Here is a 15840-nt window from a genome sequence, read left to right on the forward strand (position 1 = left end):
GGATTGAACCTGGATCTCCAGCATTGTAGGCAGATTTTTTTACCATTTGAGCCACTGGGAAGCCCAAAGGTAAGAAGGAATGAAGGAAACTAGCTTCTGCATAACAGAAAAAGGAGCATTTTCATAGCAAATCACGACATGGGAAGACATGTGAAGGCCGTGTAAAATTCTGCCATGGAGGTTTGACAGTGAAAGTGAAAGTCACTCAGTCGTGTCCAACTCTTTGCGACCCCATGGACTATACAGTCCATGGAATTCTTCAGGCCAGAATACTGGAGTGGGTAACCTTTCCCTTCTCCAGGGGACCTTCCCAACCCAGGGATCTAACCCAGGTCTCCCTCATTGCAGGCAGATTCTTTACCAGCTGAGCCATAAGGGAAGCCACCATGGAGGTTTAGTACCTTCCATATCTGTGCCTGCCTTACACTAGAAAGTAAATCAACAACAGCAACTACAAACAGTGCAAAGAGCTGGCATTTCTCAAGTCACTCGCCTCTCTGTGTGTCTCCTTTTCTCTCTTTTCAAAGATGATGGCCCCTCTTGCTCTGCCAAGAGAGAGGGAGGGGCCCAGCTGGCTCAGCTTACCTCGATCACAGCTGTCCCCGGTGTAGCCACTGCTGCATTCACAGTAGGGCTGCTCCAGTCCTGAGAGCCTGCATTTCCCATGCTTGCACTTGATCGCCTGGCATGGGTTAAACAGATCCTCCTCTTCATCACAGAGGATGCCCCCATGGCCCTCTAGGCACTTGCAGCTATAGGAGAACGCATTGATGGGCAGGCAGGTGCCATGGACGCATCTACAGAGGAGGAGGAATGCAGGGGTGGAAATGCGTTAGGCAGAGAGGATAGGAATAGAGGGATGGAATATAAGGGAGACAGTGCTAATGGACCGACTTCTTTCTCTCCCCTCTATCCCTTCCCCCTTTCCTTCTTTCCTTTCTTGGGTATGGGTTTCAGGGTTGGAGAGTGCAGGTTTAACTCCCAAGCAGCCCAAACTCACTTGTTTCCAAGACAGGGGTCATTGGTTCTCTGATCACAGAGGGGCCCTGTCCATCCTTCCTCGCACTCGCAGGTGAAGCCGGCCTGGCTGCTGGGCTGGCATGTGCCGTGGGCACACACCTTCTTGTGACATGGTTCACAGCCGGGCAGGATGCCGGTCTGCATGGGCACCTTCCGGAAGTCCTGAAGTTCGCTGTTGATGTAAAGGTTCCGGATGCAACCGTGGAAGCTGGTGCCATTCTGCCCAGGGGCCTGGCGCAGAGCTGCGGCCACGTTGTTCTTCCCGGGCATGCCTGGGGAGGGACACCGAGTCAGAAGTCAGATTTCCCCGGGGTTCCCCAGCCAGGGGCCACCTGGACCCTCTTAGCTCTTCCAGTGGGATGGGAGCAGTCTGTGCGACTCTTCTTTAGGAGAACCAGACAGAACAAGCATCCTGTCCTGCGGTTCTCAACCAGGCTGCACATCAGAATCACACTGGATCTGAAGAAATACTGATGCTTGGGACCTCAGCCCAGATTGATTTGATCAGATTACCTGGGTGGAGTAGGGGAGGGAGATGGGATGTATGTTTCTTTGTTTTTATTTTTGGAAGATGCTCCAGGCAATTCTAAAGCACAACTAGAATAAAGACTGTAGGTTCACTGGTAGTCCATTTTTAATTTTTAACATTTGTTTTTTAAAAACCTTATATGGAGGCAAATATCTATAAAATCCAAATGTGGGTCACTGTACTTAAAAGTAAGTTTGAGAATGGGAGAGGAATTCTTGCTTCTTTACCTCCACACCCAACTCCCAACTGGACACATACCCCTGAAGCCTAGAGTTTCACAAAGCAGTTTTTATTCCTTGACCAACCCCAGGGCTCAGAGAGCTCGGAGGACATGCTCAATGTCACTAGTAAGGCTAGGTTAGAGTTAGGCACGTAAGACAAACTTCCCTAATCCCAGGCCATAGTTCAGTCTGCTGATTTTCAGAGAATGAGAGCTGAGGTTCACAAGGGCCATTCGCCCCAGTCCTGACAAATTTCAAGCTGGCAACTAGTCCAGCACAACACTGGCAATGTCCCAAGCTCAGTCACGGATGTCATTGCTGGAAAAACTCACCCTGCTTCCTATCAGGATAGCACCTCATTCACATCTTATTTTTCCCCTTGCTAATTGGGTGAAACATTCATATTCCAAGAAATTGGGGCTATAAGAGAAATTCTTCCAAAACCAGAATTTGCAATCTTGTGTGTGTGTGTATGTGTATGTGTGTGTGTGTGTGTGTGTCTGTGTGTGTGTATGCTTAGTTGCTCAGTTGTGTCTGACTCTTTGTGACCCCATGGACTGTAGTCCACCAGGCTCCTCTGTCCATGGGATTCTCCAGGCAAGAATACTGGAGTGAGTAGCCTATCCTTTCTCCAGGGGATCTCCCCAACCCAGGAATTGAACTGGGGTCTCCTGCAATGCAGGTGGATTCTTTACCAGCTGAGCTACCAGGGAAGCCCCATCTATATATATACACATACCACACATACACACATATATATGTGTTGTATGCTAAGTTGCTTCAGTCATGTCCGACTCTTTGCGACCCCATGGACTGTAGCCTGCCAGTCTTCTCTGTCCATGGGATTTCCCCCGGCAAGAATACTGGAGTGGGTTGCCATGCCCCTCTCCAGGGGATATATATGCATATGTGTATACACACACAAAAAAACAAAGACATATATACACATACATAAATATATACATACACACATATATACACACATGTATATTCCATTAGTGACAGTCATCTGGTAACCCTCATTTGGTAAAGCTGAGGAATCTTTCCATGACCTAAGCCAGACCCTGAAATAGTTCCTAGATGGGATCCTACGTGAAGCAGTGGGAGAGAGGATGGAGCCAAGGTCTTTAGAGCAGCTTACATTCTCCCCTGCACTGGACTCTGAGCTACTGGATGCGGGATTGAAGTGGGAAAAGACCATGGCTCTCACTCTCTAGAAGGTTTGTTGGTTATAAAGACCAAGAACCACAGTACTCTTTGGGCCCTGCCTTGTGGTAGCATCTTCTCTCCCATTCAAAGGAGACCCATTTGAGGTCTAGCAGGAACCAAAGTCAGACAGTGGCTTATACAATACATGAGGCTAGAGATCAAAGTCTGTATTTTTGGACTGTGTGCATTCGGGCCAGTCATTTCCTCTCCTCTGGGGGCTCAGTTTTCTCATCTGTAATGCTCAGGGACGCACCACCCGTTTCCCAGCTTGAAATACCTAAGACCCACCAGAGGGGGCACTTTTCGGAAGGAGGCTTCCCAGGCCCACTTCTTTCCCCACCTGAGATTCTGATCCAGAAGGAAGGAGTGGGCACAGAAATGTAAACATATAGCTCAGGTGAATCTGATGCAAATGGGCCTGGTCACACTTCACCAGGTACTGAATTAGGTGTCATGGATTGAAAGTCGTGAGTTTAGGTTTTTAGTCTGCCTGTTTGGACTCGGTAACTGGATTGCTTCCTAGAATGGGGTCAAAAGGACAGAATGTTCCATTTCAGGGAGAGGACTAGTAAATTTCTTGTTTTTGGGTAAGTTCTTCCTCTTCTTCCTTTTGAAGAGGCTTTACTAAATTATTTATTTATTTTTCAACTTGCAGAGTCTTCTTTGCTGTGTGGGCTCTTCTCTAGTTGTGGTGAGCTGGGACTACTCTCTAGTTGCAGTGTGTGGATTTCTCATTGCAGTGGCTTCTCTTGCTGTGGCACACGCGCTCTAGGGTATGCAGGCTTCGGCCGTTGTGGCACATGGGCTCAGTAGTAGCATTTCCCGGGCTCTAGAGCACAGGCTCAATAGTTGTGGTGCACGGGCTTAGTTGCTCTGTGGAATGTGGAATCCTTCCAGACCAAGGATTGAATCTGTGTTTCCTGCACTGGCAGGCAGATTCCACTGAGCCACCAGGGAAGCCCAAGGGGATAAGTTCTTCTAATGTAATCATATCCATTCTGCAAAAACATGTGGACTCTAATATCTGTACATTTATGATCCTTTCTTCAGAAGTTAAAAAAGTACTTCTTCCAAAACTATTTCAAGAGCTCACACAACATGCATACATGCGCGTGTAAAGACTAAAATATAGACCCATGAAGTTCCATGGCAGGCAGAAGCAATTAGTAAATGTGTTCCTTCTATTCCCAGAGTTAACAATGATACAGGTCTAGTTTTGATTGTAATAATTTGTAAACAAAAATGTTGATACATCACATATATAGTTACTTTCGGTAGGATATCATAAAGTCAAGAACTATTGTAACTCAGCGTTTTCAGGTGTTTGGTAGACTTCTGACCAGAGAACTAAGTTTTAACTGATAAAAACAAAAGTAAGGTCCAGGGATTTTTTCTTCAGTCTTTCCTCTATGCCATGGACCATAGCTTGGATTTACTGTTGGTAAACAACAGTTAATTTAGTAGATATCTTTTAGCCTTAACAAGACCTACATGTTTCAGAGTGACAATAAAGGGACCAAGTGTCAACACTGAGGTTTTGTCAACACTGTCCAATAGGGACAGTAGAAGAGGATTTGTGATGCATGGAGAGTGCCTCTATGTGGGTCTTTAAAAAAAAAAATCCCATTAATACAGGTCTTCCCTGTAGTTCAAACAGTAAACAGTCTGCCTGCCGTGCAAGACACTGGGATTCAATCCCTGGGTCGGGAAGATCCTTTGGAGAAGAGAATGGCAATCCATTCCAGTATTCTTGCCTGGAGAATCCCATGGACAGAGGAGACTGGTGGGCTACAGTCTGTGGGGTTGCAAAGAGTCAGACACAACAGGGCAACTAACACTACACTAATATGTGTTCTGGCTGGACTTTTATATACAAAAACATGAGGATCACATTGTTTTGTTTTACAGAAATCCTATATCATGGGTAGCTGAAAACCCAAGAGTGGGGAAAGCTGCCTCCCTGTTTTGCTAGAAAATACTCTTGGCGTGGAATGTATCACCTTCAGGCTAGCCTCCCTGGGAGTGTTCCTCTTTGCAGAGGTTGTCTACCTTTCTCTCCTTTGCTATTTCAGCTTCTCCTGCCTTTATCATAAAGAATTCAGGACTGTGGTCTTAGGACTGTATTGTATTTTTTAAATGTGAATTACCCTTGAGACACTCCTCTGAGAGGGAAGGAAATGAGCCCAGCACGCTCTCTGGCAATGAGGCCGGTGGAAAGTGGTTTTCTTCAGGCTTGAGAGGACAGAGGCACTGCTGCATTCTTCCAAGCCCTCTATCCTTAGAAGGACTGGTAATGCTGCCTTAAAACTCTTCTTTCCCCCTTTTTGAAAAATGTTCTTTTTTAAAAACATGGAATTCTATTTATTTACTTTCTTTGTTGTTTAGTCACTAAGTAGTGTCCGGCTCTTTGTGACCCCATGAACGGCAGCACGCCAGGCTTCCCTGTCCTTCACTATCTCCTGGAGTTTGCTCAAACTCATGTCCCTTGAGTCGGTGATGCCATCCGACCATCTCGTCCTCTGTCTCCTCCTTCTCCTCCTGCCCTCAGTCTTGTCAGCATCAGGGTCTTTTTGCAGTGAGTCAGCTCTTCACATCAGGTGGCCAGAGTATTGAAGCTTCAGCTTCAGCATCAGTCCTACCAATGATGAATTTTTCAGTGTTGATTTCCTTTAGGATTGACTAGTTTGATCTCCTTGCTGTCCAAAGGACTCTCAAGAGTCTTCTCCAACACCACGGTTTGAAAGCATCAATTCCTTGGTACTCAGTCTTCTTTACTTACTTACTTATTGGTCATGCCATGTGGTATGTGGGATCTTAGTTCTCCAACCAGGGGTCAAATCCATACCCTCTGCATTGGAAGCACAATCCTAACCACTGCACCACCAGGCTTCTGGCCCAAGCACTCCCATTCCATACTTATTTTTTTAACCACATTGTAAAGGGGTCTTAGAAGATTCAATGAAATGATCTCTAATGAAAGTGTAAAAAAATCAGGTGAAGGACAAGTCCAGAAACAAACAAAAAGCCACAGAAGTTAGACTGTTCACTTTTCTGCTCCACGTTAAGAAGTGAATGTCAATGCAGGTGACTTTGGGTGCAGACAGACCTGAACTCAAACGAGGTCTCTATCATAGCTTCATAGCTTTGTGATCTTGGAGATGTTCTATGGAGTCCCTGAGATAATCCCTTAGGGATTATAAAACAAAAAATCATACCTACTTCCTACAGTCTCTGGGGGTAAGTCTATAAAAGAAGCATTGTGCTGAGAACACAGCAGTTGCTTAGCAAATATAATTTCTTTTCTCTCCAACCACAGGTAACATCAGTGACTTTCAACTGCTATTCATTATAGTCAGGCAACAATGGAGGCTCTTGCCTCGTAATGAATCCCATAGTGTGATTCCCATGAAGCAAATAGATCAGTCATCTTGCTGCCCAGACTTTCTATAAGATACTTTTATTACAATGCATTATGATTTCATGAGGATGTGACTATCTTCTCCACTCCCCTGGGTACAGAAGGGATGTTTCTTTTTCAGTTTTTTTATTCTTTATGCATCTATTAACTTAGTTCTCAGCTTATGGGAGGTGCTCAATAAATCTTTACAGAATTGTACCAAAGACTTTTAACTGCTTTAAAAAAAAATTGAAATTCTATAGGAGTGTTCAGATTGTCTACTGCTAAAATTATTAAAATCAGAAGTGCTCTGGAATTTCAGAAATTTTTCAAAACTGCTTTTAGGGAAGGCTTTGAGGGGTTGGTAAAATTATGTAGCATCCCAAGGTTGTTCTTGTGAAAATAACTGATGTAAAATTGAAAGTACCTGTCATGGTGAAGAAATTGGTTACATTGACCCATTCAGAAACTTTGGCTTATTTATCTGTAAAATGAGTTGATTTTATCAGTCAATTCATCTCAGTTCAATGTAATTTAATTCAATGCAACTCAAGTCACCATCATATGCTTTCTTGCTCATTTGCTTGAAATCTGAAATTCTATCTCCAGGTTATATCTACTTCTCCAGATTTACACAAGAGTGCAAGGTTTCTCTACTACGGTTCTTTTTCTCTGTGCTCCTTCAGATCTGTCCATCCCTCATCTATTTGCTCATCTGCCTTCTTGTTGCTTAAAAATAGTCTTCACTCTGTCAAGCCCTAAACCACCTTTCCAACCTTCTCTATCATTCCCCTTAAGGTCTGAACTCAACAGAAGTACTTCTCATTGCCCCAGTACAATTTGAGAATTTCATTTGTTCAGTCATTCATTTGATTTCATTAATAACTATCCTATCCTGTAGATGAGTTTGCAACTAGTAGTAAGGACACTCAAGCATAGTGACATCTGACTGAAGCTGGTAGTGTTACCTTCCTTAAGGGAGCTGGGGTGGGTCATGTACTCCTCAGTTTGCATATAGCTTGTTTTCTCATCTTTTTCATTGTCTGATTTGACTTCTAACCGGCTTTCTTTTTCCATACACCAGATCAAATATCTGATGTGTAAATCAGCTAGCAAGTGATAGACACAAAAGAATAATGTCCTTCTCCACCTGACTACACATTTAGTTAGACCCAGGGCCAGCATCACAAAATAGACTCTTATACCCATTTAGGACTCTTTCTTTTCTATCCTTGCTGTCCATCAATGACTGACCAATGACCATGGCACCAGGTATCAACAACTTCAGGATTAGTCTGTGATGAGAATCATGGGGTTTGGGAATCCACAAAATTTGGGAAAGGGCTTACCTCCGACATAGAGAGGAGAGTCAAAATTCAGAGTGGACTGCTTTGACAAATTAGTAATGATTTTGGGGCTTCCTCCATCCACTGAGAGGGAGAGACTTTGATCCAGGGCGAGTAGTTCCACGATGTGAAAATTTCCATCATTGATTGTCTCCACACTAAAACAAAAAAGAAAACACAATAACTTAGTTGATTCTCCAATTACATATTTATTAAAGAAAAGGAGGTACAATACAAACTGGACTAAGTTCTTTTGGGGAAAATATACTCCTATCTAACATTAATAAAGATAAGTAGTTGATTTTAAAATGAATATTTTCAGGGAGATGCAATCTTTTTTTATTTCTTAGGTAATACAGAAGTTTTCTTAGGTAATACAGAAGTTATCCCATTGGGATGGTGTTAGTTGCTCAGTTGTGTCCAACTCTTTGAGACTCCAAGGACTGCAGCCCACCAGGTTCCTCTGTCCATGGGATTCTCCAGGCAAGAATACTGAAGTAGGTTACCATTTCCTTCTCCATGGGATCTTCCAAACCCCGGGATTGGACTCAGGTCACCTGCAATGCAGGTGGATTCTTTACCATCTGAGCCACCAGGAAAGCCCTCCCATTGGGATAAGTGGAAACGAGTACATTTTATTACTATCTAGTCACAATCTTCTGGCTTGCAGAAATTACAAAACATAATTTATGCATTTTAAATGCTATTAGAGTTTCATTTCTTCAGCTGCTGTTACTCCAAATTGTGTTCAAAACACAAGGAGCCTACAGCTGTGCCAAATATACTCTTTAGGCATTGATGTTAGGGGATCATTGGTCTCTGCACTCTAAGGCACTACACAGTAACACTTACCAGAATCAAACATATACATAAATATAGGAAGAACCAACTTGGTAAGATCACTGTATTTTTTGAAATTTGTTAATTGAAAATATACCCTCATTTTATTTGCAATTTTCAGATTTTCCATCAAACGATATTACTATGAAGATGATTATGCTCAGTGGAGAGGCGGGAGTAGCAGATTAATTGGAATGCTTAACAGAGTCATATCTAGAGAATCTAGTGATGATAATGGTTCTTCAGTTTCTCTTCTATAACTGTAAAAGGCCGGGTCTAACAATCATTACTGCCACCTTCTGAAAACTTTGAGAGGGCTTATGGAAATACATAAAATGGACAAAAACAAAGAGATTAAGAATTTTAGGTAAACAGAACATGACAACTGGAAAATGAAGTTGGGTGAAATTAGTAAGTAGGTGCTATACGGTTTAAAGGTGGCTGTTAATCTAGTACAAGTGTTATAACAGGACAAAGAAAAAAATATAATTGATAATGAAAATTAAAGAACAAATATTTGAGATATTGATTGGAAAGACTGGAAAGATGGCTCAAAAAGGGAAATATGGGAACATATAATAGGAAGACCGGGAATACCTAATACTCCCCAAGCAAGCATGCATGCGTGCTTAGTCACTCAGTTGTGTCTGACTCTTTGTGACCTCACAGACTGTAGCCCACCAGGCTCCTCTGTCCATGGGAACCCCCAGGCAAGAATACTGGAGTGGGTTGCCATTTCCTCCTCTAGGGGATCTTCTCGACCCAGAGATTGAACCTGCATCTCCTGTGGCTTCTGCATTGGCAGGTGGATTCTTTATCACTGAGCCACCAGGGAAGCCCTCCCTAAGCAAAATTATTGCTTAAATTTCCAGGCACTGATACTTAAATTTGCAAATAGGTCAAGCCTGGAAAATAATGAAAAAAATGTATTGACATTTCTGTATCATTCTCATCACAGGAGTCTAATCATATTCCATTGTTTGCCAGCATAGATCAAAATGTTTTTTTGACAATATAAACCATAATGCACAGCTGTGAAAACACTTGATGTTCTCTTGTCTTAAGTAGTTAAAAGTGTCCACATGTGTGGGGATTTTGATAACCTGTTTCAGATATCATCTTTAAAAAAATAAACATTAGATGTGCCAATCAATTTTTATTTTGCCACTTACATATTTAATTATCCCAACAAATGATACCACTAAAATCAACAGAGGAAATAATATACAAGGAATCACAGGTGGGCTCGCTTCCCCTTGTGGCTCAGCTGGTAAAGAATCCACCTACAATGCGGGAGACTGGGGTTCGATCCCTGGCTTGGGAAGATCCCCTGGAGATTCCCTGGAAAAGGGAAAGGCTACCTAGTCCAGTATTCTGGTCTAGAGAATTCCATGGACTGTATAGTTCATGGGGTTGCAAAGAGTGGGACATAACTGAGCAAATCTCACTCACTACATGTCCAACTACAGGTGTGCTCAGTCACATCTGACTCTTCGCGACCCATGGACTGTAGCCTGCCAGGCTTCTCTGTCCACGGAATTCTCCAGTCAACAGTACTGGAGTGGCTTGCCATTTGCTCCTCCAGTGGATATTCCTGACCCAGGCATCGAACCCATGTCTCCTTCATCTCCACTAGTGATCAGCAGACAGATTCTTTACCACTGAGCCATCTAGGAAGCCCAATATACAAAGAAAATACTTTCTAAATAAAGTTACATACCAACTGCTAGTGGTCTTAATATGACTCTTCAAAAGGCATATGCTGAATAGTAACAGCAACTACTAGTTAAACATACAGATTTTGGAGGCAGATAAACCTGGATTTGAATTCTGGTCTTGTATTTATTACATGTTTAACTTTAGATAAGTTACTTAATTGCTAATAAACTTCAGTCATCTCTTCAGTAAATGCTAATAAATATTCCCCCTTCCTATGGTTAAACTGAGGTCTATCTATGTGAAATGATTCTTCGTTTTAATGCAGAGCAAAACATGTAGCCTATAGAAAGTGCAAAGTTAAATGGTATGCATTGGTATCACCATCTGCATCACCATCATCACCATCATTATATAAATAATTGGATACTATTTCAGGATCTTCTTCAAGAAGAAATTAAATTAGCTCAGCTTTATTTTTAACAATAACTGTAAGATGACACTAAAGACTGGTAGAAATATAATAATGCAAGCACACAATGCAAGCACTATTGTTGTTCAGTCGCTCATTCACGTCCAACTCTTTGCGACCTCATGGACTGTAACACGTCAGGCTTCCTTGTCCTTCACCATCTCCTGGAGTTTGCTCAAACTCATGTCCATCGAGTCGGTGATGCCATCCAACCATCTCATCCTCTGTCATCCCCTTCTGCTCCTGCCTTCAATCTTTCCCAGCATCAGGGTCTTTTCAAATGAGTCAGTTCATTGCATCAGGTGGCCAAAGTATTGGAGCTTCAGTTTCAGCATCAGTACTTCCAGAGAATATTCAGTGTTGACTTCCTTTAGAATTCACTGGTTTGATCTCCTTGCTGTCCAACGGACTCTCAAGAGTCTTCTCCAACAACACAGTTCGAAAGCATCAACTCTTCGGCCCTCAGCGTTCTTTATGGTCCAACTCTCACATCCATATGTGACTACTGGAAAAATCATAGCTTTGACTATACGGACCTTTGTCAGCAAAGTATATGGATCTTTGTTGGCAAAGTGATGTCTCTGTTTTTTAATACGCTGTCTAGGTTGGTCATAGCTTTTCTTCCAAGGAGCAAGCAAGCTTCTTTTAATTTCATGGCTGTAGTCACCATCTGCAGTGATTTTGGAGCCCAAGAAAATAAAGTCTGTCACTGTTTCCATTGTTTCCCCATCTATTTGCCGTGAAGGGATGGGACCAAATGCTAACGTCTTTGTTTTTTGAATGCTGAGTTTTAAGTCAGCTTTTTCATTCTCCTCTTTCACCTTCATCAAGAGGCTCTTTAGTTCCTCTTCACTTTCTGCCATAAGGGTGGTATCATTTGCATATCTGAGGTTATTGATATTCTCCTGGCAATCTTGATTCCAGCTTGTGCTTGGCATTTCTCATGATGAACTTGGCATATAAGTCAAATAAGCAGGGTGACAATATACAGCCTTGATGTACTCCTTTCCCAATTTTGAACCAGTTCTTTGTTTCATGTCTGGTTCTAACTGTTGCTTCTTAACCTGCATACAGGTTTTGCAGGAGTCAGGTAAGGTGGTCTGGTATTCCCATCTCTAAGAATTCTCCACAGTTTGTTGTGATCCACACAGTCAAAGGGTTTAGCATAGTCAATGAAGCAGAAGTTTTTCTGGAATTATCTTGCTTTTCCTATGATCCAAGCACAAGTACCATACAGATGACATGTGTTCTCATCAGTAATAAGCTTTTTAAGAAAAATTTTTGTTGGATTATAGCTGATTTACAATGTTGTGTTAGTAATAAGTCTTTAATAGATGACTTCTCTTCCAACTAACCCAGGAATAAAACTCTATGGAAAATAATCTTCTATGATGGTTGCACAACTTGTGTTTACTAAAAATCACTGAACTGGAAAAAATATGTAATAAACTTATAATGAGAGCTGAAGATTATGAAAATGCATATGAGGTATATAGATGTGAAACTTGTTTTTTGATCCTATTTTCCCATATATAAGTGAAATTCAAAATGACTACATTTTTCTCTTCCCAAAAGCTTTCAATGTCTAATCTGATGATTCCAGAACTTGGTAAGAGTTCTCACTGAACTTAATCCCATCTGTATTTTCCAGGAATTAAGTGAGGCTTTGCCAAGCTTTTAAACAGATAAGTACTGTGAAATTAATACTTTTAGGTTCTTTGGTTTTAAGATTATATTGTGTGGATGGAGCCTGAAGAGAATATGGCCAAGCTAAGAGTATTCAAAATTAGTGTTTCATGCTGTCTCCTTAAGGCAGAGATCTGGGGTTTGTCCAGGAGTTCTTTATTGTCTATATACCCTTTTAAAATAAAAGCAGTGATTGACATACCAGTTGCTGCAGAATAAAACTGAGCCATCATTGATTTTACAGTCTATCATGGTCATCTCATACCTATCTACTTGCAATGTGTAACATCCTTCTGGGTCCTGGTAAGTACTGACAAACACTCTCACTTCTCCCCAGGGAACTATACATTCCACGACTCACAAAAATCGCAAGTGAACCACTTAACAGTAAACATTTCCACTGGGAACATAAATTGCATTTACTACCATTATTATGTAATTCAGTTTTACTATACTCATCTATTACCTGATATTTGTTTTCTTGTGTTTCTAAATGGATGTGTGAAAGCTGTTACTCATTTGTCTCATGCTTTGCTACAGAGTTTAAAAACTTGGGGCTTAAAAGAAGAGGGGACTTAAATTGTCTTTGGTTGCCTTTATATCTGTAGGACACATTAACAATGACACTATTTCTTTATCCATGGTAAATCTTAAGGTATTTCAATAGTGAAGATAAATATTTCACTTCCTTCGCTTATGTGAACTCCTGCTTTTTGCCTTAAAAACTTGAAGTATTTGTTGGCATACTCTGTGCAGTGGAATAGGAATCAGAAACCAGATAAATTCAACTGGCCATCTCATTTTGGTATCTCTGGGCTAAAGATGCTTCATCTGTGAAGTAGGAATGCTAATAAAAAATTTCCCTGACCGATTGTTTAAGTGGAAAGAAATGGGAAGCCAAATGGGATTAAATGTATTTATGTACTTGCATAAGAGCTTTCAGAAGAAGTTTTTACAAAATAATTTATCAAGTAAATGTATTTTTGAGCAAATTCCAGGTCTTCCTCAACTTACAACTGAGGAATATACTCACTGTAAATTGAAAATATGGTTAAGTCAAAAATATACTTAATACACCTAGTCTACTGAACATCATAAGTCTAGCCTGCCTTAAGCATGCTCAGAACACTTATACTGGCTTACAATTGGCCAAAATCATCTAACACAAAATCCATTTTGTAATAAAGTACTAACTATCTCATATAATTTATTGAATATTGGATTGAAAGTGGAAAAGCAGGATAGGATAGTTGTAAGTACATTGGTTGTTTACACTGGTGGCTGACTGAGAGCCCATGGCTAGCTTGCTGCCACTGCCCAGCATCACAAGAGAGTATCATACCACATAAAGCTAGCCTGGGAAAAGATCAAAATTCAAACCTCTAAGCATGGTTTCTACTGAATGAATAATGCTTTTCCACCATCATAAAGCTGAAAAATCATTAAATGGAACCATCATAAGTTGGGGACTGTATGTATAATTTAAATGAAAATGCTCTAAAATAGAGGGAGACTTCTACATTTGAACATAAGGTTGGAGTCACATGTAAAACAATAATATTTACACCTGAGTCCTTATTCTTCAGCATCGGAGTATACAGCATGAAGAGTATCCATAAACCTCAGCATTATCAATTATCCTACTCTGCCTAGACTAGGTACTTTACATTAGATACTTCCAAGTCTCTCCATGAAATGGAAGCACAAATTATTCAAAGTTACAAAGCTGATAAAAAGTGGTGCCTTCTCATACAGCATGTCAAGAACTGCTGAGTTATTTACCTTGGAAAGAAGACTATATAAAGTCTATCTGCTGTCTGTCTTTCCAATGATATTAATTCTTTTTTTCTTTGTGTAAGCCTGTATGTTGCATAACCCAGAGGCTGTGTAGCTAAGCAAGCCTAACAGTCTGGAGAGACAAGTCCTCTGAAGTTGTGCAGGTTCCCTGAATACTGAAACTGATGAAGGCATGGTCTGGTCCTGTGCTTTTGTAACGCATACATCTGATTTCCTAATTTTTAAATAGTAATGACTATGTTTTCAAAGAAGCTGTCTGGTTTGGAAAATGACATTAATTTGAATCTAAAGAAAGAAGCAGACAATTGTGATTAACATTTTTTTTTTCAAGTTTCTGCCTATCTAGATGAAAAGAAGGTCTTTTGAAGGGCAAGTGATTATCAGCCTACTTGAGAAAATAGTGTTACTTTGTCCCTGTCTGAGGGACTACTGTTGATGCTGGCTTCAAGTTTGGGCTGTCATTCATTCATTCATAGCACTATTAATAAGTCCCTCTTTATGCTATTCTCTAAGCATTCTAACAATTAGGCATGTGTGCCATATTCTACAGCCATCCACTTGTTGGGCTACTTATGGCATCTTTGTTGCTGCTGATTAGCTCTCTTAGCAGGGTGCAGACTAATATTTAATAACTGGCTCTCTAAAAAACAGAATGAGTCTGGATTTGTAGCATCTGCTGATTACTGTGGTGGAAAATATTCCCAACAAGGCTGACATCAAATATGAAGTCTTGAAACTTGGATAAGAGAAGCAATGCACACCATCAGCCCTCAGAGCACAGCTCAGATATATTGCTTTCACACAAATGGTTTTCACATTGTGGTCCCTGGCCCGGAAGATCAGATGGAAACAAAATGAAAACTGGGGCTCATCTGGGATCTGAATCACAAACTAGAGGTGGAGCCCAATACTCTGTATTTTAACATACCTTTCAGGTGACTGTGGTGCAGGTTATGTGAAAACAATTGCTCTACACCAGTGCCTGTATGCAGGCTCTGTTAGCAGTATACATGTCTACAGGAAATCATGCAAGAAATATAATGAGGAAATGTGAATACCACTTTAGTTCTACTGGAAAAGAAAGCAGTACTACATCTTGGTTTTCTTAAACACACTTGCAACTTGTTAACTACTACCTCTAAACGTATTTCCATGAAATAATTGGTTCTCATGTCGATTCATTTGGGACAATAATTGACATCAAAGATCAAAAACTTTAAACCTCAAATACACTACAATAGAAACAATATTAATGGATGCCAATTTCCCCTAATTCAACAGATTTCATTTTACTAAAATAGACAAAATCCATTTCCATTAATGTAGAAAATTAACTAGGTAATTGAAACGATGCACCTGATATACAAAATTATTCCCATATGTGATGCTCCAATAGCACATTAAATATGAATAATTTGGGAAACAAAATCTTAACAACGTATATTTCATATAACATAAAATCATGCAGTTAACTGAATTCAAATTCTCCGAGGCAAGGATATGTAAAAATATTCCCTTTTAAAACATTAGTATAATGTATATTTAATAAAGTTATATAAAGTGTAAACACATCAAGATTTGAAAATTTAATTCAACCAAAGAAAAACATTTATTAAGCCACTTAGGTGAAAGCTGATAGCAACAGTATTATTGATGGGCTTTGCTGT

At 40.7% G+C, this 15840-nt stretch overlaps 1 protein-coding gene across 4 annotated transcripts in view; it reads right to left on the bottom strand.

The window, feature by feature from the left end:
* SLIT2 (slit guidance ligand 2) overlaps positions 1 to 15840 on the bottom strand; it is a 402220-nt gene that overhangs the window by 2733 nt on the left and 383647 nt on the right. For all 4 annotated transcript variants that reach the window (XM_081550621.1, XM_081550695.1, XM_081550848.1 and 1 more), the window contains 3 exons: positions 7726 to 7880; positions 1001 to 1292; positions 586 to 797 (listed from right to left, as the gene is read on the bottom strand). In XM_081550621.1, coding sequence (XP_081406747.1) covers positions 586 to 797; positions 1001 to 1292; positions 7726 to 7880 — 659 coding nt within the window. The remainder of the gene's footprint in view (positions 1 to 585; positions 798 to 1000; positions 1293 to 7725; positions 7881 to 15840) is intronic.

The sequence above is a fragment of the Giraffa tippelskirchi genome, chromosome 1, assembly GCF_054371585.1.
Source record: "Giraffa tippelskirchi isolate mGirTip1 chromosome 1, T2T-mGirTip1v1.2.pri, whole genome shotgun sequence".
In the NCBI taxonomy this organism is placed as follows: Eukaryota; Metazoa; Chordata; class Mammalia; order Artiodactyla; family Giraffidae; genus Giraffa; species Giraffa tippelskirchi.